The sequence below is a fragment of the Puma concolor genome, chromosome E4 (genome assembly GCF_028749965.1).
Source record: "Puma concolor isolate L17-30 chromosome E4, mPumCon1.1.hap2, whole genome shotgun sequence".
Lineage (NCBI taxonomy): Eukaryota > Metazoa > Chordata > Mammalia > Carnivora > Felidae > Puma > Puma concolor.
This window is the reverse complement of record NC_141683.1, coordinates 58,053,905-58,081,037: the sequence shown is the minus strand read 5'-3', so window position 1 is coordinate 58,081,037 and position 27,133 is coordinate 58,053,905. Positions and strand designations below refer to the sequence as shown.

The window sequence follows — 27,133 nt, the reverse complement described above, 5'->3', positions numbered from 1 at the left end:
TTCCTTCTTTCTGCCTCTGTTTAGTTTGCTCTTCTTTTTGTTTTCTTAAAATTTTTTTTTTGCATTTGTTTTTGAGAGACAGAGACAGAGAACAAGTGGGGGAGGGGCAGAGACAGACGGAGACAGAATTCAAAGCAGGCTCCAGGCTCCAAGCTGACAGCACAGAGCCCGATGCAGGGCTCCAACTCACAAACCGTGGGACGTAGTCGGACGCTTAACTGGCTAAGCCACCCAGGCGCCCCTTCTTTTTCTGTTTTAAGGTGAAAGTTTTGGTCATCAACTTGTGATCTTTTGTCTTTAAAAAAATTTTTTTTTTTTTTTAGTTTTCTGTGTCACTTTAATACTACCGTGATTCCCCTTTATTTCCTCCACCTTAGTGTGAATTAAACTGCTCAGCATTGTTATTATATGAGATAAATGAATATAAAAACAAAACAAAAACTTCTTCCTAGTTACCTAAGGCCTTCAGGCTCATATTTAGGTCCACTAGCATTTGGTGATGTGTATGTATGCCCTTAGAATGAAGGGCATGGTGATCTGACCAGGCACTTCATGTAAACAGACACTAATGAAGCCTGGGAAGAAACTCAAACTTGAAATAAGAAGTGTCAGTTTTCTCTGAAAACAAATTTATGTAACGTGAAAGGTGGTAGAAAGGTCAAATAGAATGAAGGTGGGGACAGAAAACTTTCCCACGAAATAACCTCCTAGATCTCATCAAATGCTCGGGACACTATTTCTTGTCTCACTTAGTGACTATAGTTAGTAGATTGCTGGTATATTACTTGGATAAGCAAACAAATATACTTTCAGAAAAAATAATAGCGAAGCAGAAATCAAACATTCAAGACAAGTTTTTGATTATTCTCTTTATTTCACTTAGGACACTCAGTGGGTATTAACTGGGTTACTTAAAAGTCATTTCAATTAGGTGTCTCTTTAGTCCTTCTTCAATTATTTCGAGTGTTCTAGTCTCAAATACATTCCTTTCTTCTACAAATTTCTGAAAGAGATGAATACCTCCACCTACACCAAAATAATGTGCTTTGCTGGCCAAAAGCACCCGTCCGTTTTTATCTAATAATCTGAGGAATGTCTGGTGCAAAGAACCATAGTAATCTGGGTTGTAAATGGTTTCTGAGGTAAGAATGAGATCATATTTTTCAAAGAATTCTTCACTACTTAGTACAAGCTTACAAAACTCAGACCACTCCCCTGAAAAGAACCGGCATTTACATAATTCTTGTGCTACTTTGGATTTCCTGCATCTTTTCACATCTGGTTCGCTGACATCATTTCCTTCTTCTTCCAAAGTAGAGTTAGCCACTACATTAGGTAAGGTTACTTCATCAATCACCATACTGTTGTAATCTTGAAAATGAATTTCTTTGGCCCCTCCCTTGAATGCACTTATACCCAGCAACCCTGCTCCACAGCCAAGATCCAACACTTTTTTCCCAGCAAATTTCACTTGGGCCTTTTTGCAATAAGCCAGCAGGTCAAAGGTACATTCCCAGATTTTTAAGCCTCCTTCATAAACACCTGTAATCAGATCAGAGTGAGAAGAACAACTTTGTGAAACTATGTTTTCTCCAGGGCAGTTCTCTCTCAACAAGACGGTTTTCACTACCGATACATTAACATGGGGGAGACCTGGTAACCTTTCTATGACTTTATTTTCTAACACTTTCTTGAAATCTTCGGGCATAGCATGCTCTTTGGCAACTCTCATGCAGGGATGTTTTTCACATGGTTCTAAGTTACTTGAACTGTTAGCTGCGCTGAGTGAGTTCTCTGTGTCTTGAGAGGGAGCTGCATTTCCCACTGGCTTATGTTCCAACACATGATCCTGAGGCAAGTCAAACTGTTCGGTATAACATTTTTTGTCCCTATCTTTTTTACTTTCTGAGACTGAAGACTCTTTGGAGGAATCCAGGGCCAAAACTCCATGTCCAACGGGTGTTAATTCATTTTCCAGATTGTTTTCTATAGTGAAATTAAATTGAAAAGTCATTCTCTCACTAAATGTACACAATCCTTAAATTCAAAGGAAGATTCTTCAGCTTCTGGATAGAACTGATGACACATACATAAACCTGCCTCAATTATTCAATTAGTTTTGCTGTGGGTTAAGTTTTCTTTAGCTGCTTATACACAGTTACAAATATTTAGAGATGTTTCCAAATGACTTCTTAGCGATCTCTGCTCTTCTTTTGAATTAGGTCTGCAGAAAAAAAAGAAAATTAAAAAGTAAAATGAGGAGTGCCTGGCTGGCTCAGTCCATAGAGCACGTGACTCTTGACATTGGGGTCTTGGGTTCAAGCCACACATAGAGCTTGCTCACTTTAAAATGAACAAACAAAAAGACTAAGAAAAGGTAAAATGCCATATTTCGCTAAAATTTAACATTAAACAGCCCCTCTTTCCACCATACAGCTGCTTTTGCTGTAAAAGCTGTGAATGGTGAGGGAGATAAAATGATTTGGAAACACAGGGGTGCCCGGATGGCTCAGTGGTTAAGCATCCAACTTCAGCTCAGGTCATGATTTCACCATGCCTGACATCGAGCCCGGTGTGAGGCTCTGTGCTGACAGCTGGAAGCCTGAAGCCTACTTCGGATTCTGTGTCTCCCTCTCTCTCTGCCCCTCCGCGGCTCGCATGCTGTCCCTCTCATGAATGAATGAATGAATGAATGAATGAATGAATGAATATTTAAAAAGGTTTGAAAACACAGACACAAACCCTTCAGGGTCCAAAAAATGGAGAAGAGAATACACTGTAAAAACTAAAGGACAACAGATCAACAACTGGGGGGGGAAAAAAAGTCCAAAATTCTCGGGCAGGAAATGACACGCCTGATTGAGTCTTCCACTTAATCATGACCTTGCCCAAACATGTTTACCTCCTAAGCCGCCAGAATCTCTTCACTTCAGTCTGTAACTGTTTCAAGTAACAGGTCTTCAAGATTTGATTTTGGCAAATGAGCATCTCTTATAAGAACACGCACAGGGAGGCTCTGGTGTGTGTCAATTCCCCCAAATGACCCCCGCCTACAAACATTTAGCAAGGACCAGCAGCCCTGGGTGTACGGGAGTAGGAGAATTTTGGAGTAGTTAGTAAAGATTCGTTTGGTGGTAGAGAAACACAAAGTAAGGGCACTGACCGGAGAGGCCCCTCGAAAGTGGAAGCAACGTACTGAGCCCCCTCACGGTATCTACCGCGCTGGGTACTTTATACACCCTCCGCTTCAATTTGGACAACTCTGGCAGGCGGGGTCTCTGTCCCCCTTAACACAAGATGTACAAAGTCGGGCTGCCCCGCGAAGCGGGTAAAAAGGTGCCTGTTTCAACCCCACCGCGCCCTGGGGCTTGGATTCATTTCAGGGCCCACGGCACCCCGGCCGCAGGTGCGCTGTCTCCACGCCCCCGGGGGACAGACGCGAGCAAATCTGGGGGCTTCCGCCCTCACCTCCCCAAAGCGCCTCAGTGCAACGTTTCCGGCATCGCAGCCCTGAGAACGCTCGCCGCCCAGGAAGGGCCCAGCTCGCGACGCAGACCCTCGGGACCGAGAGCGGACACCTGTGAGTCGAGTCCTCCGCGGGCCAGACAAGCCCGGCTCTGTTCCCGGCCGGGCGCGGCCCGAGCTCACCGCGGAACGGTAGCAACCCGCCTCCTCTCTATGGTCCTGGTGCCGGCGGAGAGCTCGCAAGGCCCGCCGGGACGGCGGCGGTTTCCGGTCTTGGCCTTGGCGGGACGGGTTTGAAGGCGTGTTCCTGGGCGAAAGATGTCGCAGGAACGCGCGGTCGCGGCGAGCGCCGTCCGGCTGGAAGAGTTAAGTAGCTGGTCGCAGGAGCTATGCCGCCGGGAACTGCCGTCTGTCCTGCCCCGGCTCCTTATATCCTTTGTCACCTCCACCTGGAATGGGATGTGGGGCAGCCCTTCCAGCCTTTCTCCGGCCTCGTCACGTTCGCCGCCGGGCCGTGTTGTATTCCTGCGGCCTGAACCCTCTCCTCGTCGATTGGAGAGATGAGTGAAGGAGGGGGAGCCCAGGGGACCGGGGCTGCCCAGGCCGAAGGCACGCCTCCCTCCGGCACTGGAAGGGCTCGCAGTGGACCCGATGATTTTGGCAGTGGATGTGGCGGGTTTTTTTCCGGGCGTTTGTGCCTTTGGGTTTTTCTGTGCTCGTCACGTGTAATTAAATGTAAATACCTTTCCTTGGGGTAACGGGGGGCGGGGTAGGGCAAGTGCTCAGACCTGAGCTGTAAGGTGAGCGCTGACTCCCTAAGAGGTAGATACTCTGACCTCCTGTCTCGAATGGATGGGGCATCGGAATACCTTTCCCAGTATTAGGAGAATTAAAAGATGTAGTTCTGCCATGGTGCAGAGTTCCAGTCACTAAAAATGTTACTCTTCTTCTCAGAACTCTGTTCCATTATTGCTGGTTAGGAGTTGCTTCCTTTTGTAATTGGCTTTCATCTGCCGGGTTCGAATTAGTTTAATGCCTCCCTTGCGCAGGTGCATACTGTTTTGTAGTCGTCCTGCTGTTGTAAATGGCGCCTGGAATCCTATCCCTCCGTGTTGAAAGGTAATTTTTTTTTTTTTTTTAACATCTTTGAGCTCACCTTCAACATAAAGCCACACTGAAAAGAAAAAAAGGGGCTTCACTTTAGAGAGTCTCAAATAATTTTTTTACAACTAAAGCCAAATGTAATGTATTACCGTTACGCAGAAGTCATTCACATAGGCAGTGGCAAAATCCCACTTAGGTGCCAGAGATCTTTCTTAGTCATTGTGCATTGCCATCCTCAAGGATGTTGACTTGGGAAATATAGCCATCCTCCCACCCCAGAACATCTGGGCACATAACACATACCCCGCCAGGGTGTTATGCTTTGGGGGAACAAAGATAAGGAACACGGCTCCTCTTTTCCCCCTCAGGTTTATGGATGACATCAGTAATTGAAAGTCAGCATTCCCACTTGGTTTTGCTTCTCAAACTTAATGTTCAAAAGAACCTAAACCTGTTTGTTCTTCCCCCAGTTTTCAATACTTCTCTTCTTTTTTTTTTATTAAATTTTTTTTTAATGTTTGGTTATTTTTGAGACAGAGAGAGACATAGCATGAATGGGGAGGGTCAGAGAGAGAGAGGGAGACACAGAATCTGAAGCAGGCTCCGGGCTCCGAGCTGTCAGCACAGAGCCTGATGCAGGGCTTGAACTCATGGACCGTGAGATCATGACCTGAGCCGAAGTCGGACGCTCAACCGATTGAGCCACCCAGGCGCCCCAGTTTTTAACACTTTTCAGCAAATGAAAGTTAAGTTTTTAATCTATAGTCCCATCATCCAAACCTAATTATTTTCATGTTTTGCGTTTTACATTTATTTTCCAGTCTTTACTTGCATGTCCAGGTAAGCATAACTTATGTTTAATTTTGGAAGAGGCCAGAAATTTTGGACCTTTACTGAAATTTTTCCATAAAACAAATCCAACACTACTGAACTAAAATGAGTTAGGGGGTGCCTGGGTGGCTCAGTCGGTGGAGCATCCGACTCTTGGTTCCAGCTGGGGTCATGATCTTGTGGTTTGTGCATTTGAACCCCACCTCTGGCTCTGCGCTCACAGTGCCTGCTTGGATTCTCTGTCTCCCTCTCTCTCTGTCCCTCCCCTGCTCGCTCTATATCACTCAAAACAAACGTTGAAGCAAGAAAGATTTAAGATGAGTTATGCCTCATTTTGATTGCTGCGGTAAAATCCATATATACAAAGTAAGGTGTCAGAAGAATCCATTCTTGTATTAGTGTGATGGGATTATACTTTATTCATTTTTCTTGCTGACATATTCTTTATTATTACGCAGTAAAACATTTCCAACAATTCTTGATGGTATATAAGTGTACAGTTCATAATGCGATTATTGTTCACTTTTGTAATGAACATAGAGTAATTTTTGGTCACTTATTTGTAAGCATCTGCTGTGTGCAAAAGAATCTCAGACTGATCAGGTTGGTAAGATAGGTCCACAAGTAATATGAAAAGAAGGTAGAACGTGTTGAGTGGCTTTAGACAGGTGCAAATAAAGTACTGGAGAGGTGCTCAGGAGAAGAAATTTCTTTCCTGTGTTAGAAACCAGGAGCCTATGGATTAGTATAGTATTGTTCCTCATCTGTCAAAGGTATGTCGACTACACGTAGTTGGAAAAGACAGTTTTATCCCTGAGCAATTTTGAAAATATTTCCTTGGGTATATTCATTATATTGTAGTTTATTTACCTAATAACATTACATTTTTAAAAGCAAAATTAGGGGCACCTGGGTGGCTCAGTCGGTTGAGCGCCCGACTTCGGCTCAGGTCACGATCTCGCGGTCCGTGAGTTCGAGCCCCGCGTCGGGCTCTGTGCTGACTGCTCAGAGCCTGGAGCCTGTTTCAGATTCTGTGTCTCCTTCTCTCTCTGCCCCTCCCCTGTTCATGCTCTGTCTCTCTCTGTCTCAAAAATAAAATAAAAACGTTAAAAAAAATTTAAAAAAAAAAGGCAAAATTACGCCAGTCTAATTTCAGTTTGAGTCTAATTTCAATTTCTTACTGATCATTGCTTAAACTTCAAGAAGGCTACTTTTTAGATTGATTCTTAGTAGTGAATATTCTCTTACTGTGATACTCGTATCTTCCTTAATTTTTTTACTCTATGTATCAGCATTCTGACAATTGGATCGAGCATATTCGTAAGTAAAATTATCTTAATTGTTTGATTTACCTTGATGTCATTAAGGTCTGAGTCGTATGTATCTCAATAACAGTTTCATATTCCCTTCAAATGTCTTCTTCTTGTAGTGCTCCAGGCTCTGTAAATTTCAGTTACTTAAAATGACCAATTCCTTCAAATTATTTAAATTCTATTTTGGGTGGATACCAAATGTATTGATAATGCACATGTAAGAAGCACGTTGTAAATTTTAAATGTTAGTTGTGACACCGTTCAGACTTATATAAAACATAATTTGCGGTCTGCTTTCAGGGTGACTTTCTCATCTTCATCTCTGTTCTTAATCTTAGTTGGCTTATTTACTTATTTAGCTGGGAGAAGGGATGAATTAAAGTCTAGACTCCACAGTTTACTCATTTGAGTTACCTTATTTACATTTCACTTGGTTGTGGAATATTTATAATTTTCAATCTATGTAGCCTGTTGGGTTTAATTTTTTAAAGTAATAATTACTTTTTATCCTGAGTATAAGAGTTATTCATTGTAGAAAATTTGAAACATGCATAAAAACAGAAAAGATAATGGAACACCCATTAATTTGAAGTGGTCAATAAGATTTTGGTATAGAACGTTCTCATCTTGGTTCTGTATATTCTTCCCAGGCTATCTGTTATTCATGTTTATATGTATTAAGATTGGGATTATACTATTTTGGAAACTTTTCACTTAACCTTAAAGTATTGTGAATTTTTTTTTATGGTTTCAGATAATCTCTAATAATAATTTTATTTATTTATTTTTAATAATTTAAAGATACCAAATCCTATTCAATAGATGTATGCACATCCATTAAGTGGTCCTCAGTGGCTGGACATACAGGGTTGTTTTTTTTGTTTTTTGGGGTTTTTGTTTTTGTGTTATTATTTCAGCTACTTAATAGTTTCTCTACATAGAATGTGGCATTTTGAAACTGTACAGAGTTCTGGATTAGTAGTACTTACAGATTCTTGGATTTGGGGAAGGAGCAGTGATCTTTGTTGGCTGATACAACTTAATTTTCTTACAAAATATGTTGCTATTTCACTTTATAGAAATTCTAAAAATTATCGTGGAAATGTTTTTACCTCATATGAACCACCTGACATTGGAACAGACTTTCTTCTCACAAGTGTTGCCAAAGGTATAGTACTATTATTATTTTAATCAATGTACATGTTATAAAGGCCGTTTATATCTAGCCTCAATTTTAGATAATTTATTCTTAACTGTGGCTCCATTTTTCCAAATGTATCACACATATTTGAAATACAAATAAGGTAGTAAGAAATAGATCTCATGTGAGAACATGGTGTTAGGGTGATCATTAGGTGATTAAAAACTTCTATTTTCAAATAGTATAGATCTTTCATTAATTGAATTTATATTATTTGTAGCTACTTTATTTATTTTTTTTTTATTTATTTTTTTTTTTAAATTTTTTTTTTCAACGTTTATTTATTTTTGGGACAGAGAGAGACAGAGCATGAACGGGGGAGGGGCAGAGAGAGAGGGAGACACAGAATCCGAAACAGGCTCCAGGCTCCGAGCCATCAGCCCAGAGCCCGATGCGGGGCTCGAACTCACGGACCGCGAGATCGTGACCTGGCTGAAGTCGGACGCTCAACCGACTGCGCCACCCAGGCGCCCCTATTTGTAGCTACTTTAAACACTCTTGTATTTTAAAGCTATTCAGTGAGGCCTTCCCCTGAGTATTCCTGGAAATGGCATACTCAATTTATGAAAACAACGAGCAGAATATATCTGAGGAGGCATTAGAGGGAGAAACTGTGGTGCTCACGTTGGTTCCAGTTAATGAGGAACAAGGAAGAACATTAAATGGAGCCAAGTGTTTCTTCCACCTCAGAAGTTGGCATGGAGGTGCCTGGGACAAACGATAAAGTTTGTCATCCTCAAATGAGTGAACAATTCAAGTCTTATCCAAAACATAGCTGTTATAATACACCGATCCTTCCCTTGCCAACCAGTTTGCCTCCGGTTAATAAAGTATGTTGGGACACATTGCGGAGCTGGTGCCAGCAATTTAACTTGAGGACCGATGGCCGGAAAATGGATGTTGATCTGAGGCTCCAGAAACACGCTTACTCTGAAATAAACGAGAATATTCCTAAAATATCACGAGGCCAGATTGCAGTTGTGTTCGACAGAATGCAAGATAGCCTACATTGCCTGCATGTACCTTGGTTTGTTTATTCATTCACATATTAAAAGTCATCTTGGGTGCTTCCAACTTTGGGCAATTATGAATGAAGCTGCTTTATTGTGTGCAGGTCAAAATAAAAAAAATAAAGCTATTCTGTGAAAATTTGGGGATGAATGATGAAGTTAGCTAAGTATCTTCTCTGTGGAGTTTATTAATAATTGTTAAATTTTATTGCCTAGAAAAATGGAGCCAAATTTTATTCAGGAAGGCTTAGAATAACCAAGAGAAAACACTAAGTTCACCATCTACATTATTACCTTTTAGATACAGATATAGTTATAGATACAGATATAGTGTACTTTTTCTTTGAAAAGCACAGGCAATTTTCTTTTTTTTTAACTTAGGAAATTAAAGGTATCTTGGTTCCAAAATTAAACATTTTTTGAATGGTACCTTATCTCTTATTAGAATGGTTTTCTAAATTTACCTTTGAAGCAGATAATCATCAAAATTCCTGTTACTCATATTCACTTGATTGTTCTCTATCTAAAAGTTTCTTAGAATTTGTTCTTGCCCACCAGAAAAAGATCCAGCTGTTGTATAGGTTAAAATAAGGAAGTTGAGTGTTAACTTGCCTTTGGGAAATAACATCCTCTTTAATTACACTCTCTTGTTATTCTTGCAATGTTTAGACCATTTAAATTGTTCAGAAAAATCTGAGTATTAAGATCTTAGGATAGCTAACTTCTCACAGACCAAAAAACTTAGTTCTGAGGTCACGTACTGTAGCCCTAACCCAGGAATGGTATTTTGAGTTGCTCAAAAGGAGGAGCTGCTTAGAATACAAGTGAACAAGTAGTTCACCAATTCATCACTAATAGAAAATACTCTTGTAAATACCCATATGAGTGTTGATTGGTTAAGACCATCAACTTTTACTGTGTAGAGGAGCACTTACCTTTAATGGATTTTATTAAATAGATTCAAACCACAGAAATGGAAAACAAATAAATTTCTGTCTGAGGCTTTTTTAGAGAGATAATATCATATGAATACTTTATATATATAAAAACGTATATTTTTACTTTAATAAGTGCAGTTGTTAAGCTAGATAATATCCCATGGCTGTTAGTAATGAAAAATTGCCTGTCATTTTTTTCACTTTAAAAATATGTCTTTCCCTTTCTTGTGTTTTCTGTTACTCCTATTTATAATGTGCTTTGTTTTCACAGACTGTGAAATTATTTGATGACATGATGTACGAGTTAACCAGTCAAGCCAGAGGACTGTCAAGCCATAATTTAGAAATCCAGACCACGCTGAGGAATATTTTACAAGTATGTCAAATATATTAGAAAGGGTATAGAGGAGGAGCTTAAACAGTGTAAGAATTTTTGTACTGATGTTAATTAAGTGATATATCCTTTGTGTAGTGGTCCAGTGCTGGAGTTAAACTTATAGAATTAAAGATACGAATGCAAAAAAATAAATCTTGAATTTTTTAATACAGTTTCATGCTGAGTATAAGACAGCAAATAATCAAGATAGCATGCCCTACCTGTAATTTCCAAGTGTATATGGAGAACACCTACCATATGCTTTGATGTGTGGGTTAGTATTCCAACTTTTGTTTTTTAACCAAATGGCTAGCTAGTTGTCGTGATAACGTAGTTCTGATAGATTGAAGTTCAATGAAAGAAGGAACAGAGTGTCCATTGTGTTCACTGCTGTATCCCTAGTACCCAGCGTATCATCTGATACCTTTGTATGTTTGTGCACAAAAACATAACTGAATGAAACCTCTTCCCTTATTTCCAGACAATGGTGCAGCTCTTAGCAGCTCTTACAGGATGTGTTCAGCATATCTGTGCCACACAGGAGTCCATCATTCTAGAAAATATTCATAGTCTTCCTTCCACAGTCCTACATGTAATCAAAAGTACATTTGTACATTGTAAGGTGAGTAATGAGTGTAAGTGTATTTTAAATGGCCTAGAATCCGCAGGCAAAAGGGCTGAAGAAAATAGTGTTTGTACATAAGATTTTACATATTAGCCTATATTATTGGAATAAACTTTTCCATAGAACAAAGAACCACGAACAGGCATACTTTGTTTTATTGCACGTTGCAAATAGTGCGCATTTTTGCAAATTGGAGGTTTGTGACAACCCTATGTTTAGCCAGTCTGTTGGTGCCATTTTTCCAACATTTGCTTGTTTCGTGTCTCTGTGTCACATTCTGGTAATTTTTCCAATATTTCAAACATTTTCATTATTATATTTGTTATGGTAATCTCTGATTAGTGATTATAACTTGCTGAAAGCTCTGATGATGGTTAGCATTTTTTAGCAATAAATAATTTTTGATTAAGGTACATACATTGTTTTTTTTGGACATAATGCTATTTCACACTTAATAGACTACAGTGTAGTGTAAACATAATTTTTATATCCACTGGGAAACCAAAAACTTTATTTAACTCATTTTATTGCAGTAGTTTGGAACTGAACCTGCAATATTTCTGAAGTATGCCCATATGTAAATATTTGCTTCAAAATAAGTGGTTACAAGGAAGTGATTAAAAATGGGCTTTTGCGGTTTTATATTTGTTGTTTTATTCTATTTCCTTACTATAAAGAAAGAAGAGAGATGGATTTGTGTTGAATCACAGGAATCCTGAAGTTGTTCTGTCATGGCATTGGTGGATGAGATGAATTCCTTAATGATTGGGTGCCTCTGAAAGGACACCAGCCCTTTTTCAGTCCATCTCTACATTCCTGAGGCAGTTTTAAAGGACCAAAGCTGGCCTACAATTTGTGGGTCTCAGGCAGTTTTGATACTGGTATGGTTCAGTGAATAAAAATCGCTAGTTTAACACTTCTCTTTGGTGACAGGGCTAAAAGTCTGCACCTGACCGAATGTTGTGTATCTCCCTTTTAGTTTTTTTTATATTTGCAAGGTCTCAGAAGTCAGAAATCCTATTTTAGGGGCACCTGGGTGGTTCAGTTGGTTAAGCGTCCGACTTCAGCTCAGGTCATGATCTCGCGATCCATGAGTTGGAGCCCTGCGTTAGACTCTGTGCTGACAGCTCAGAGCCTGGAGCCTGCTTCGGATTCTGTGTCTCCCTCTCTCTCTGCCCCTCCCTCGCTCGCACTCTCTCAAAAATGAATAAATGTTTAAAAAAAACCCTATTTTATATGTGCCTGCATCTCTTGAAGTACACTGTTCATAATGAATGGTCATTTGTTTAATGAATAAATACGTGGTTCAGTAAAAAGCACTAAAGTTATGAGCTCTGATGGAATGAGTTAAAGTAAATTTGGCTCTTGAGCTTTTCATGATTTGCTGTTTCTTTTATTTTTATTTGTGATCAGGATAGCGAATCTGTCTATTCTGGGCATTTACACCTAGTTTCAGACCTTCTCCAGGCTCTTTTCAAGGAGGCCTATTCTCTTCAAAAGCAGCTAATGGAACTACTGGATATGGTTTGCATGGACCCTTTATTAGATGACAATGATGATATTTTGAATATGGTGATAGGTAAGTGAAGAAAACTTCCTACTTAGTATATGACATATATTGACTAAACTGCATATCCATTCAGTTACCGAACCGAATGGTACTGAAACGTTGTTTCGAATGATTCATGGTATCTTATTATGTATAAAAAAAATTAAACACTACCTGATAAGTTTTTAGTCTTCTAACTTTTAGAACTTATAAAATTGCTATGTGATGCCTTAACATAGATTTGTGTATTGTCAGTGTTCGCCATACATGATTTTTCCAAGAAAGTTGTGCAACTGTATACCTTGTAAAATAATTTAGATTTTGAGGCAGTAGTTCTTAGAGTGTTTAAAGCATTAGCTCAGTAGGAAATGAAGTTTGCATTTCTTCCCAGAACACATCTAGTTACATGTATATGTACATGTTTCTAAACGTGTATGTATGCACGTTCATTTATTATACGTAAAATAATAACCTGTTTTACATGTTTCATTTTTAAAGAATTGCTGATTGCTACCTCATAATTCTACCATCCAGAGTTTGAAAAACAGTAATATCAGGAAAAAAATTGCATACATAGCTTCAGCATAAAGAGATAAATTGGTTTTGTGCAGTATGTCAGGAGTACCTCTTGGTCTGTAACAGACCACCCCAAAATCTAGTGGATTAAAACAGCTACTGCTGTATTTATTCACGGTTCTGTGAGTCAGCAGTTTAGGCTGGGTTCAGCTTGGACAGCTTTCTCTGCTTCACATGGTGCACCTGTCTCACTTGTGTTTTTGTGGTCAGTGACCTCACGCGTATCTGGCTTTTGGCAGAGGCAGAAGCACTGAGCCAGCCCTGTGTGGCACATCGTCCAGGAGACCAGCCCAGGCTCGGTCATCAAGAGAGAATAAGCCCCAGTGTGCAAGCACTTTTTAAGTCTTTGCTGTCCTTATAGTTATTGTCCTGTTGAACAAAAGCAAGTCATGTGGCTAAGCCCCAGATCAGTGTAGAAGGAAACTGCCCAAGAGTGTGGACACAGAAGGGGAAGTCACTGGCCATTTTTACAAATAAAATGGAAGAGTAGAAGCTTTCCTTAAACACTGTGCAGATTTACTTTCATTCTTCCCTGTTGGGAGTTCTTTCCTTTGCAGCTTATTTTGTCATTTTGGATTAGAATATCTATAGAATATTTCAGTCATAACAGGGCACAACTTTTATTCCACCGAACATTTTAGTTTTATTTAGATCATTTAGTTTTATTTAGGTAGTTGTAAATGTCAGAAATTAATTTTCTGTATTTATAAAAACAAAAGTGTGATACTTTTTAATAATTATTCTGAATCAGTTTTTTTCTAATTGCATTACCTAATTTAACAGATGTCAAAATTCTTCAGTAGATATGTTTAAATATAGGGCAAACTCACCCCATATGACATTTGAATGTCCTAAGAGTTCTGTTATCTTTTTTTTTTGTAGTTATTCATTCATTGTTGGATATCTGCTCTGTTATTTCCAGCATGGACCATGCATTTCATGCTAATACTTGGAAATTTATAATTAAGTAAGTTGTTTTTCTTTGCTTTTACTTTTTGTAATGTATTTTCTATATTCCAATTCTTAATTATTTGTAAGTTTTTGTAGGTTGCATTTTAAAACATTTTTGTATGGGTATGTATAAATAATGTTTACTGACGCTGCTGTCTGGTAATTCACATATTGTACATGTAGCTCCCAGACCGAATTGGACTTCTCCACTGTGCTACTTCTAAAATTAAAAAAATATTTAGACTTTGTTACTAGTACTTCCGAAATAATGGGTCATGGGCCTTAACCACTTGACTACTGCTACTGTAATGTAACCCATCAAGTGTTTTGTTTCCAGGCTTAGATAAATAGTCATAATTAGAGCTAAATATAATCCCTTTGTTATATGACTTTGAGTTGTTGAAGTTTAATTTCACTTATAAAGTAATTTTAGCTAGAGTGTTACGAAGGGTTACCAGGGAGAGTACCCATCAGATTCTCAGGGGTGGGAAGAGGTAGACTTGAGATGTAAAATGGCTAAGAATCTCTACTTTATACACACGCATAAAACATTAAAGGCCAGTGTAGTATTTTTAGGTCTTAGATACTTCTCTTGCACCACCAGGAGGTTACTAATTTGCCAACAAGTAAAGGTGCAGTGGTTGAAAGTGTCAACCCAGAGCCCATACTGCATGTGTTTGAGTCCATTCTGAAATCACTTCCTCTTCCTGAGCACTCGGACAAGATGGTTAACTTCTCTGAGCCTTAGTTTGCTTATATGAAAATGGGAGTAATAACAATAGCACCTTCTTGGTGGGTTTATAGTGAGAGTTAATTTGAGTGTATCGATATGAAATGCTTACAGCTGTGCATGGCACGTAGCAAGTGCCTAAAGAAATACCACATTATCATCATTATCAAGTATTTTCTACTCCTGGACCCTTCCAGTTAATTTGCTAGCCAGTGTTCAGTCTGATCTTTTGAAAATGTAAATTAGATCATGTCACTCTACTGCTTAAAATCCATCCCAGTTTACTAAGAGATACAACTTCATCCTCTCCAGCCTCTGCCTTCTTCACCAGCTCGTCTCTGCTGCTCTCTCCCTGCTCTTACTTCCTCAAACATACCAAACTCTCCAATCCTGGGGCCTCCCCATGCTCTTTCCCTCTGCCTGGGATGTTCCTCTCCCATAGTCCACACCTAGCTGACTCCTGCTTATCTTTTCAGTTCGCAGCTTCAGCGTTACATCCTCAAGATAACTTTGATATTCTCACCCTGAGAATAAGTTATTTCAGGTCTGTCTATTGTAGCACCCTGGACTTTTCTATCTCAGCATTTATCACAACTGTAATTATTCTTAAAATTATGTGATGTTCTCTCTTGTGCTAGACCAGAAGTTCCATGCAGGCAGGGCAGAGATTGTGTTTTCATTCACTTCTCCATCCCCAGGGCCTAGCAGAATATCTGGAGCATTAAATTCAATTAACATTTTATAAGGAGCAATAAAAAAAATAGCCCCTTACTAAGCTAACATGACACCTTCAGAAGTAGCATCAGCATATCTTAATTATGCCATGTCTAATATATATATGATCCATTGTGATTTTTACATGTTACTTCAAGTCCTACTTCTTTTTTTTTTTTTTTTTTAATTTTTTCACGTTTATTATTGAAAGACAGAGAGCATGAGCATGGGAGGGGCAGAGAGAGGGGGAGACCCACAATCCGAAGCAGGCTCCAGGCTCCGAGCTGTCAGCACAGAGTCCAACGCGGGGCTCAAACTCACAAACCGTGAGATCATGACCTGAGCTGAAGTCGGACGCTCAACCAACTGAGCCACCCAGGTGCCCCTCAAGTCCTGTTTCTATGGTCCTATGTTACTTGATGTATTACTTGTGATTGTTTCTTTTTATTCATTTAGGCAGAGCCTTAAGCACCAGTCGGTTATAAAGAGTCAGCTGAAACACAAAGATATAATTACCCGCTTGTGTGAAGACATTCTTTTCTCCTTCCATTCATGCTTACAGTTAGCTGAGCAGATGACGCAGTCAGATGCACAGGTAAAATAGAGTCTAAACAGCACGTTGAACAGTCGTTCTTTTTTCCTTTGGCAGTTAACTAAATCTCATTTGAATCTATGGATCGGTTTACCTTAAAGGATCTTCACTTATTTTGTTTTTGTTTTTTTCAATCTAGGATTATTTATAGCCCGTGATTACTTTTCACCCCAAACATTGCATTAGACTCTGCCAGCTCTTATTCCCTCTAGAGACTAGTTGTTCCCTTTATACACAATGACTGGTTGGTTGAGGCACTCCCCTCAGAATCCTTTGATTCTTTTCTACCCTCGGACAAAAATCTAACTCCTTAGTCCTGTGTTCACTTAAGGTCGTCTTGATACAGCCACAGTCAGCCTTTTTTTCACCAATCTATCGCAACCTGTAATGATGTGATATATAACTTTCCTGGGCATATGTATGTATCGGTGTTTTCAGATTGATGCGCGCTTACGTTTATTTTGATTTCAGAAAGTTACAGCGTTGAATGGACATCCCATTCATGAAACATACTGTACTCTAAAAATTTGTAATAAGCTTATTGGGAATTATAGTTCATTTTCCTAAATCGATTTATACATAGTGCCTTTTGTTCTCAGACTAGCCCTTTAAATTTTATTTAACTCATAATGACCCGAAATTATAGGACTGATAGTGGTCAGGACCTAAGAGTTGTATGTAATAACTTCAGTGGGAAAATGAGTTAAATATTTCTTCCTTAAAGTAACCGTAACCTCCTTTCCTGCTGTAGACTTGCTAACTGATACAGGCAATTCCTTTGTACCTGTGCTCCTTCCTGCCTTGCCTTCAGGCGGGTGGGCATGTAAGGATTCATCCCTTTCCTAAGCACTGGTTGCAATTCCTGGGGCAGAGATGATCTGGAAAGACAGACCCTAGGGGAGGATGGGAGTTTGAAACTGAGGTTGGTAAGAACGAACTGAGGAGTGGCTTTAGGAAGGGGCTAACCTTTTCCTTCTTGCTTCTCTTTCTCTTATCTGTTCTCCCCTTACATCTGTTTTCCCCTGTTGTTTTCCATCCCCACTTCTGTCCTCCTACTGCCCTTGCCAATTCCCCTCACCTTCCTGTGAGGAGGAGACATTTGGTTGGGTATCTTGTGTCAGTGGCAGGAAGGCTGTTTTCTTCTCCACCTTTATCCTCAACCCCGACCTTCTCTTTTCCCAGTTTCCTTCTTGCTTAACTTGACCCCACAGACTCTCCAGCTAGTGCTGGGAAAGTAAGATTAGACAGAGATTGCGGGACAGGAGAGAGACAGGGAGAGCCCAAGCAACAGTATAGTGGAAGAGAAAAGAAGTCCTGAGGCCTGACTAGGGTGGCTCTTTGTACACAAAGTATTTAAGTTCAGCTTGTTAGAAACGGCTTGTATATAGAAATCAAAGAATTTAAATTATATGGAGTGCTTGGGTGGCTCAGTTGATTGGGCGTCTGACTTTGGCTCAGGTCATTATCTTAAGGTCCGTGAGTTCAAGCCCTGCGTCGGGCTCTGTGCTGACAGCTCGGAGCCTGGAGCCTGTTTCAGACTCTGTGTCTCCCTGTCTCTCTGCCCCTCCCCTGCTCATGCTCTGTTTCTGTCTCTCTCAAAAATAAACAAACATGAAAAAAAACTTTTTTTAAAGAATTTAAATTATAAACTTTCCTAACTGCCCAAGGAAATTTTCATGTATTCCCTTGTGAAAATTTGGGACTGATAAAGTGACTAACACTACTGACTGTCCACTGCCTGAAAGGGAGCTTTGAGATGGTCTGTGTAGGTGGTCCGTTTTGAACTCATAATTCTGGTCAGCAGCGCCCTCTGCTGTTCACTATTGATATTTATTGAGGAATTGACCGATTTATATTAAAGTCCTGAAGCAGTTTTCTCACTTCGTTTTCAAAAACATCAAAATAAAACCACCAGATTTAATAGCTAATATACTACTTTTGGAAGCATACAGATGTATCAGTCCCTGTATCAGGTTCCCTGCGCTGCCATAACAAACCACAAACTGGGTGCCTTGAAACAGCAGGAATTTATTCTCCCATAGTTCTGGAGGAGAGAAGTCTGAGATATAGCAGGAGGACCATGTTCTCTCGAAGGCTCTAGGGTAGAGTCTGCTCCATCTCTTAGTTTCTGGTGTCACTGACATTCCTTGGCTCGCAGCTGTAGAACTCCATGCTCCGCCTGCCATCGTCATGTGGTGTTCTCCCCCTGTGTCTTCACCTCATCTTCATGTAAGGACACCAGTCATTCAGAATTGAGGGTACACCCTACTCCAGTGTAACCTCATCTTAACGGATTATATCTGTGATGACCCTGTTTCTAAATAAAGTCACATTCTTAGGTACTGGAGATTAAGCTTCAACATATCTTTTTAGGGGACACAGTTCAACCTATAACAGTGCCTAAGATTGATATTTATTTTCTGGTAAGTCTTGAACAGGTTCAAAAAGAGAATGTCATATTAGATTTTTTAACATACAGTTTTTTTTTTTCAACTTTTTTTTTTTTTTTTTTTTTTTTTTTGGGACAGAGAGAGACAGAGCATGAACGGGGGAGGGGCAGAGAGAGAGGGAGACACAGAATCGGAAACAGGCTCCAGGCTCCGAGCCATCAGCCCAGAGCCTGACGCGGGGCTCGAACTCACGGACCGTGAGATCGTGACCTGGCTGAAGTCGGACGCTTAACCGACTGCGCCACCCAGGCGCCCCTAACATACAGTTTTTTAACCACAAATGATTTAGTTTTTCTGTAAAGATAAGGAAATTTATTTGTAAAGCTCTTAAATATAAATTTAATTTCCACTGTAAATGCTACTTTTGTCTATATAATGCTTGTAAAATTTGTATTTAGAGAATAAATATACTTTTTTACATATAAATATATGGCTTACTCTAAATATGTAAATATAAAACACCTTATTTTTATTTTATTTATTTATTTATTTATTTTTTTCAACTTTTTTAAATTTATTTTTGGGACAGAGAGAGACAGAGCATGAACGGGGGGAGGGGCAGAGAGAGAGGGAGACACAGAATCGGAAACAGGCTCCAGGCTCCGAGCCATCAGCCCAGAGCCTGACACGGGGCTCGAACTCACGGACCGCGAGATCATGACCTGACTGAAGTCGGACGCTTAACTGACTGTGCCACCCAGGCACCCCAAAACACCTTATTTTTAAATGAAGTATCGTTGACTTACTGTTTAGTTTCAGATGTACAACAGTGACTTGACATTTGTGTATACATTATGAAGTGCTCAGCACAATAGAGTTACCATTTGTTGCCATGCAGCGTTATTACAATGCCATTGATTATATTTCCTATGCTGCACCTTTCATCCCTATAACTTTTCATTCCATAACTGGAAGCCTGTGCCTCCCACTGACCTTCACCCTGTTCCGTCATCCTCCTACTCCCCCTCCCCACCCCCACCTCTGGCAACCACCAGTTTGTTCTTTACACTTATGAGCCTGTTTCGGTTTTATTTTGTTTGTTTTGTTTTTTAGATTCCACATATAAGTGACATCATATGGTATTTGTCTTTCTGTGACTTCACTTAGCATAATATTCTCTAGTCCATCCATGTTGTCCCAAAGGGCAAAATTTCGTTCTTTTTTGTGGCTGAGTAATATTCTGTGGTATATATATTTATATACTACATCTTCTTTATCCATTCATCTGTAGTTGGAAACTTAGGTTCCTTCTATATCTGGGCTATTATAAATAATACTGCTATAAACATCAGGGCGCATGTATCTTTTTGAATTAACATTTTTGTTTTCATCAAAAACCCAGACATGGGATTTTGATTGTATGGCTTCTATTTTTAATTTTTTGAAGAACCACCGTACTATTTTCCATAGTGTCTGTACTGATTTACATTCTGACCAACACACACTGTTGGTCAGTTTGTGTTCCCACCAACAGTGCATGAGGATTCCCTTTTCTCTGTATCTTCACCAGCTCTTATTTCTTTTTTTTTTTTTTTTTTAATACTAGCGTTTCTGACAGGTGTGAGATGATATCTCATTGTGGTTTTGATTTACATTTTCCTGATGATGTGTGATGCTGAGCATCTTTTCATGTGCCTGTTGATCATCTGTATGTCTTCTTTGGAAAAGTTATCTATTCAGGTCCTCTACCCATTCTTAATCAGTTTGTTTGTTTTTTTTTTTTGGTGTTGAGTTGTAGTTCTTTATGTGTTTTAGATATTAACCCCTTATTGGTTATATCACTTGCACCTATCTTCTCCCATTCAGTAGGTTGCCTTTCATTTTGTTGGTAATAGACGTGTACTTTTATATCTATATGCCTATGCTTAACTTTATTGCATGCTGCATTTAGATTTTATTAGTATTTTTGTTTTATTTAAAGAAAGGATGCTCAGTATTTTGAAACACTGAAAATGATCTTCCTTGCTTATATCTTCACCCCTTTTCGTTGACAGTGGGATGCAAACTTTTTGTTTTGAACTATTCAGTAAATCGAGATGGGATAATCAGTTGTACACTCACTTTTAAAAATGTCAGAATAAAAGCTCTATATTTAACTAGTATGCTTGCTTAGTAATGAAGGAAAACTAGATCCTTCAACCAAATCTGTACAATGTCTCCTTCAATGAGAAAGAAAAATTGAAAGTAGGCAAACATAATAAGCAGTGTGTCACTGGCCATTCATTTCATAAGCATTTCCAGAGTGCTTATTCTGTGTAAGTTAGATTTTCTGCCTTCAACAATTTATAGTCTAGGGCAGCAGAAAAATAAACAGATAGTTATAGAATAATTATCTTTGGAGAACTGGGTGTTGGCTTGTGGTAGTAAAGGTAGGAATCCAGTCATGAAGTCAGGGAAGATTTCTTGTGAATGACATCTAAGGTTAACATTTCTTTTTTCTTTTTTTAATGTTTATTTATTTTGAGAGAGAGAGAGAGTGTGTGCAACTTTGGGGGAGGAGCAGAGAGAAAGGGGGAGAGAGAATCCCAAGCAGGAGTGTGGAGCATGTCACAGGGCTCCATCTCACACCCAGTCTTTCGACCTTGAGCGCATGACCTGAGCCGAAATCAAGAGACACTTAAGCCCTTAAGCTTAAGATTTCTCATTGAGTGTAGGGGTACTGGGTGGCTCAGTCAGTTAAATGTCTGACTTCTGCTCAGGTCATGATCTCACAGTTTGTGAGTTCGAGCCCCACATTGGATTCTGTGCTGATAGTGCAGAGCCTGCTTGGGATTCATTCTCTCTCTTTTTCTCTCTCTCCCTCCCTCCCCGTCTCTGTCTCCCTCTGCCCCTCCCCACTTTCCCTCTCTATATCTCAACTTAAATAAAACTTTAAAAAAAAGATTTATTAAGTGTATTATAAGGTCAGTGTAGATTCATAGCACTCTGTTAAGAAAATTCATGTTTGTTATTATCAGGAAGGTGAATTTTCATCTAACCTATTTCTGCTGAGGACTGTTTACTGTTTCCAGATATTTTTAATAAAGGTCAAAATGAAGGGTCATATTTAATTAATGAATCATCCATTTCTGTTTTGATTGGTTTATTTAAGGTTTTGCTGTATTGGAAAGGAATCCAGCGTAATCGATTAACATTAAAGTTAGTATATGCTATTTCATATGAAATTATTCTCAGAATTAAAGACAATAAGGAATCTGTTTGGCTTAAGTTTATGGTACTGATTAAAGCTTTTTGGATTATACTGTGTATTACACATTGGAGTGACAAAGCAACCCACGTTTATTGAGTTAAGTTGCCCAAAGTGTCAGGCACTGTGTAAACCTCACTTTAAACTATGGTATAAGCCACACATCGCAGCCTCATAGAGAGGTTTAATAACCTTCTCAGGGTATGTAGCAGTTGTGATAGGGCCAGGATTTCAATCCAGGCAGGATGACTCCATAGTCTCTACCTCCCCTGCAAGCACATAGCTAACTTGGCATCGCCCACTGTTGTATCATTTTACAAATGTAATATATACTCACAAAATCCTCACATGTTACAGAAATATTTAACATGGAAAGTGAAATCCTACTTTCATCTTCTAGAGAGAACCGTAGGTAAAGTTTTGATTTATTTTTGTGGGGTTAAGAAGAAGCAAATATTAACATTTTATAATGCATTTTACAATAATAATAGGATTATATACATATTGTTTTGCAACTTGAAATTTTACTTAATTACCTCAGGGCTTTGTATGTCTGTGAAGATAAACCTACCCAATTCTTTTTTTTTTTAATGAATTCATTTTTAAGAGAGAGCGAGTGGGAGTGGAGCAGAGAGTGAGGGAGAGAGAGGACTCCATGCAGGCTCCGCACTGTTAGCGTAGAGCCCTACACAGGACTCGAACTCCTGACCTGGGAGATCATCAGCTGAGCTGAAACCAAGAGTTGGCCGTTTTACTTGACTGAGCCACCCAGGCGCCCTACCCCCAATTCTTTTATTAATAGCTTTATGCAATTATTTATGAAAATACCTTGAATTTATTTACCCATTCTCTAGTTGATGGATACTTGGTTCATTTCAGTTTTCACTATATAAAAATGTTGCATTGCATTTCTGTGGTAGCTAGTATGTATTTCTTGTGTTTTCTTTTTTTCTTTTTTTGAAAGAGAGAGAGCCTGAGTGGGGGAAAATGTCAGGGGAAGAGAGAGTTGTTGTCTTTTATTTATTTTTGGGACAGAGAGAGACAGAGCATGAACGGGGGAGGGGCAGAGAGAGAGGGAGACAGAATCGGAAACAGGCTCCAGGCTCTGAGCCATCAGCCCACAGCCTGATGCGGGGCTCGAACTCACGGACCGCGAGATCGTGACCTGGCTGAAGTCGGACGCTTAACCGACTGCGCCACCCAGGCGCCCCGAGTTGTTGTCTTTTAATTCTTGTTTTGTTTATCCGTTTTGAGAGAGAGAGAAAGAGCAGGAGCAAGGGAGGGGCAAGAAAGAAACCCAGGCAGGTGCCGCGCTGTCAGTGCAAAGCCCAACACCAGGTTTGAACTCACACCGTGAGATCATGACCTGAGCCAAGAGTCAGGCTTAACTGAGCCACCCAGGTGCCCTGAGAGAGAGAGAGAGAGGGAATATGAATCTTAAGCAGGCTCCATGCTCATTGTGGAGCCCGATACAGAACTCCATCCCATGACTGTGGGATCATGACCTCAACCAAAACCAAGAATTGGACACTCAACTGACTGAGCCACTTAGGCGCCCCTGTGCAAGCTAGTATTTCTGTAGGATCTAAGTGGAACTACTAATGTGTCAAGGGAATTCAATACTTTAGCTTTTAAAAATAATAATGCAAAGACTGTATTTTATGCTCCCATGAACGATAAAGTGGGTGTTACCCCACTTCTTCAGCAACTTTTCGATATTATCAGTCTTTTTTATGTTTGCTAATAGCCCGCCCCCTTTCCCTTTAAAAGATATCTAATTAGGTTGTAAATTGAATTCTTTCAATGTTAGTTTATTGGCAACTTGTATTTTCTTTTCTTTGAACTGACATGAGAAGTTTTTTATCTGTTTTCTTTCATATATCATTCTTTTATTGGTTGGAGACTTTTTTGATCATCTGTTTGCTCTCCATATAGCAAAACATAATAAGGTAGTTAAATTTCTTTTACTTTCAGATCAACCAGGGATGACCACCCCTTTTGCTATTATAAAGTAAAATTTATTTTCAGTAGAGTTTAATTTTTTGAAATCTCTCTATCATTTAATGTTTATGTTGCTCCTAACAATTCAGAGAGTTATGTTTACTTGGAAAATGCTTATATTCTGTTTATTAAGAAATCTTCTTAGAAAATACTGTCTCATTTACAAGCTTAGCTAATTTCTTACTCTTTTCTTATTTATTATGCTTTTTTCCTTTTTTGGAACAGGATAATGCTGACTATAGATTATTTCAGAAAACACTCAAATTGTGTCGCTTCTTTGCCAACTCCCTTTTGCACTATACTAAGGTAAGGCTTATTTTGTTGAATGTGTAAATGTGAAATCTATAATAAATTATAAATTATCCTGTTTTTATCATTCCTGCCAAAAGATCAATCTGTTGAAGTTATTTTGTGAAGAATATGTTTTATAGGTTTTTTAAAAATACTGTTATTAAATGTTGAGCACCTGTTATATCATTTAAGTTGCTACCATCATGTTACTATTTTTATTCAATTCTCTGGAAAAATCAGTTCTTTAAGTATAAATACAAATAAAATTACTTCTATAAGCACAAGTCAGTTATCAGAAGATAATTCAATTTGGCTTTAAATACTGTTCATAAATTACTTTTACTATATTTCTGAATTTTTTAATTATTAAAGTTGAAATGTTCAAAGTTGTAAAGCTGTATAATAATTTAAAGTAGACTTGCATATTTGGGAGTCCTTAAGATAGTAGTGATAGTTGGAGATATCTGGATGGAGTAGATAAGTTATCAAGGAAGATTATTTGGAGAGAAGAGCAGAGAATGCTTATAGCACCCGGTCCAGGAAACGTCACTAATACATATTGGTGATTTAAAAAAAAAAACAACTGTTGGTTGTCTGTGTAGAATTTGTCTTTAACTTTGTCTTCCTCTCTTTGGAGGAGAAGATGAGGGTCTCCAGTGACTGTTTCTTGTAGTTGGGACTCCCGTGCAGGCACACAGACTACCAGCACATTGCCCTCCTTTTGGGTGTGCTGCCCGAGCTGGTCTGGGCATGTGCCACTTCCCGGTTGGCTGCTCGCACCCTGGGTTCCCTGCAGCTGGCAGGGCCCGTGGTGGGAGGGTCCTGGCACCAATGGCACTTCATGGGTGGTTACCCATCTGATAATTTGCTCTGTGTGTAGGAGGCAAAATTACACCTAATCATGCCGTTTTTAATCATTTCTTTTCTCTCAGGAATTTTTAATTTTTAAAAAAGAAAAATCAGCTTTTTTCTGTACCCTGTATTACACCAGGAACTATTTATTTTACTTCCTGAGAGGTAGCCTAACCATAATGGAGCTGCACAACTGTGCTTGAATCCTAGCCATGCTGGTTTTTAGCTGTGAGACTTGATTGAGTTACTTGATACTTTAGCTTTAGCTTTCTGTTCTGTGAATTGAATCTAAGATTTTTGAGAGGACTAAAATTAAATAAAGTGATACAAAGTCCCTTGCTACATGTGTACTGAGCGCTTAGTAGGTTCTCAGGAAGCGATCTCTGCTAATTGTGGTTGTAGTGACAGTTTTAACAGCAAATTAGGTGCTGATTAGCCTCATCCTCCTTGTTGTCCTCGTGCAAGAACCTCTTTTTTTCTTTAATGCGGCACATCCAGGATTTTATTTTATTTTGCATGTCTTTGTGAGGGGCTGTGTATTAGAAAACCACAGCGCATTCAAAGAATGACTAGAGTTGTTTTATTTTAGGAATTTCTTCCTTTACTCTCTGATTCTTGCTGCACATTGCACCAGCTTTATCTTCAGATACACAGGTAAGAAGAATGCCATGTGATCATTAAAATGTAACAGTGCCATTTGAACTGTGCAGAGATCAAGCATATGCCATTCAAAATAAAACATGAAAGTAATTTTTTTTTTACTGTTTCAGTAAACTTTTAACTGCTTGCTTAAAATAATTAGATGTGGAAGCTTTTAAAGAACAGATTCCATGTGAGTTTTACTTACTCTTAACTAGTATCTCGTACCCGAGTGATGAATAATTGGTATGGTGATAAATACTAAAGGCAAAAAAAAAAAAAAAAAAAAAAAAGCCTCTGTGTACATGGATGTATTGTTCTTTATCGTTGTAAATTTTTATTTTAACTTCTGTGAGATTTAAGATGTGTAGTAGTTAACTCCATCTGAGGGAAAACATTGAAATCCAGAAAAGTATTATTTAGGTAGGGGCTGAGCGACATGTGAAATTGACAGACCCTCCAAAGAGCCCTCCGTTTGGCATTAAGATACTCTGTCATCTCATTTGTCCAGCAGTGCTTTCTAGTCTTCTATACCCCTTTTTCATACCTCTCCCTCCTCAAATTTCCCACGTCTCTGACACCTCCTCCCCATTCCCCGTTGCCAGTTAACGTCCTCACTGAGTATGTCACTGAGAAGGCATGGCTTCCTCCGCTCATTGACTGTCGCGCCTGTGTCTCGGTCCATGTGGTCGCTGACCCGTGAGTGAGTGTCCGCGCCCGCCTAAGGCCGGCCTGTACGCGCTGGTCCCCTGAACTCGCCTGCTCAGGGGTCTCTCTCTAGCAGTTGTTCCCTTCCCTCTTGCATCACCAGTCTTCCCTCCTACTAGGCCTTTCTCATCTGGATACCAGCATGCGGTTACTTTCCCCATGGTCGACATCGTAAGAATACAGAACAACACCTCTCGAGTCCACAGCCTCCTCCAATGCCTTCCCATTTCTCTGCCTCTGTTTACAGCAAAAGTCCCAGGAGTTGTCTGTCTATACCGTTGTCTCTACCTTTTTTCTTGGGGCCATTCTAGTCAGGCTGTCGATGCCACCACTTCGCCAAAACAGCTCTTGTCAAGCTCATCAGTGACGTCCACGTTGCTACATCTGGTGGTCAGTTTTAAGCCTCCGCGTATGTAACCTGTTCACAGCGCTTGACCCTCCCTTTTGCACTTCCTTCCGTTGGCTTGTAGGTACCTCTCCCTCTTGTTCTCTTCTGACCTCATGGCTGTGCCTTCTCAGCAGGTCCTCTTCTCGGCTTCAGCTGGGTGGCCTGAGCAGCCAGTCCCCAGGCAACTTCGTTCTTCAAACTCATCAGGCCGAAATACCTGGTCATCTCTGACACTTTTCCTTGTTTTCGTATCCACATCTCGCCCAATAACAAATTGTCAGTGTCCCCTCCAGTATAAATAGATATACCTAGTATATGGGTTCAGTATGTATGTATACAGGACCCAGCCAGTTCTCACCACCAGAACTGCTCACATCTGATGTCACGCATTATTGTTTCTTACCTGGGTTTCCACGGAGAGCATCCCACCCACTGTCTCCCTCCTCCCTTGCCTCCCTCTAGTCTTTCGTCCGTACCATAGTCAAAGTGAGCGATAAGACATTAAGGAGATCATGGGACTTTGCTGTACAAACCTTCAAATGATTAATATTTGTTATATTATGGATTTACTTGCTTCCTTGTTTGCTAACTGCCCCCCTTCGTTAGCATGTGAACTTTGTAAAGGCAGTGATCTGGTACGTT

General features: G+C 39.6%; 2 protein-coding genes across 8 annotated transcripts in view; one reads left to right on the top strand and one right to left on the bottom strand.

The window, feature by feature from the left end:
• Positions 1 to 850: 850 nt before the first annotated feature.
• Positions 851 to 3,709, bottom strand: METTL18 (methyltransferase 18, RPL3 N3(tau)-histidine). Its single transcript, XM_025926311.2, has 2 exons — positions 3,579 to 3,709; positions 851 to 2,224 (listed from the first exon to the last, which is right to left on the bottom strand). The coding sequence occupies exon 2, from the start codon at positions 2,012 to 2,014 to the stop codon at positions 908 to 910; it is 1,107 nt and encodes a 368-aa protein (XP_025782096.1). The 5' UTR covers positions 2,015 to 2,224; positions 3,579 to 3,709; the 3' UTR covers positions 851 to 907.
• Positions 3,710 to 3,731: 22 nt separating this feature from the next.
• Positions 3,732 to 27,133, top strand: part of FIRRM (FIGNL1 interacting regulator of recombination and mitosis) — a 46,041-nt gene continuing 22,639 nt past the window's right edge. For 3 of the 7 annotated variants that reach the window (XR_015245928.1, XM_086693556.1, XM_025926308.2), the window contains exons 1-10: positions 3,755 to 3,894; positions 6,681 to 6,720; positions 7,793 to 7,881; positions 10,134 to 10,238; positions 10,720 to 10,860; positions 12,277 to 12,442; positions 13,871 to 13,955; positions 15,840 to 15,978; positions 23,839 to 23,919; positions 25,346 to 25,410. Coding sequence is in view for 6 of the 7 variants with exons in the window: in XM_086693556.1 (XP_086549682.1) it covers positions 3,784 to 3,894; positions 6,681 to 6,720; positions 7,793 to 7,881; positions 10,134 to 10,238; positions 10,720 to 10,860; positions 12,277 to 12,442; positions 13,871 to 13,955; positions 15,840 to 15,978; positions 23,839 to 23,919; positions 25,346 to 25,410 (1,022 nt within the window). In the remaining variant the exon portion in view is untranslated. Of the gene's footprint in view, positions 3,895 to 4,514; positions 4,585 to 6,680; positions 6,721 to 7,792; positions 7,882 to 10,133; positions 10,239 to 10,719; positions 10,861 to 12,276; positions 12,451 to 13,870; positions 13,956 to 15,839; positions 15,979 to 23,838; positions 23,920 to 25,345; positions 25,411 to 27,133 lie in introns of those variants that run through there. The other 4 variants (XM_086693557.1, XM_086693558.1, XM_086693560.1 and 1 more) reach the window with 4 other exon arrangements.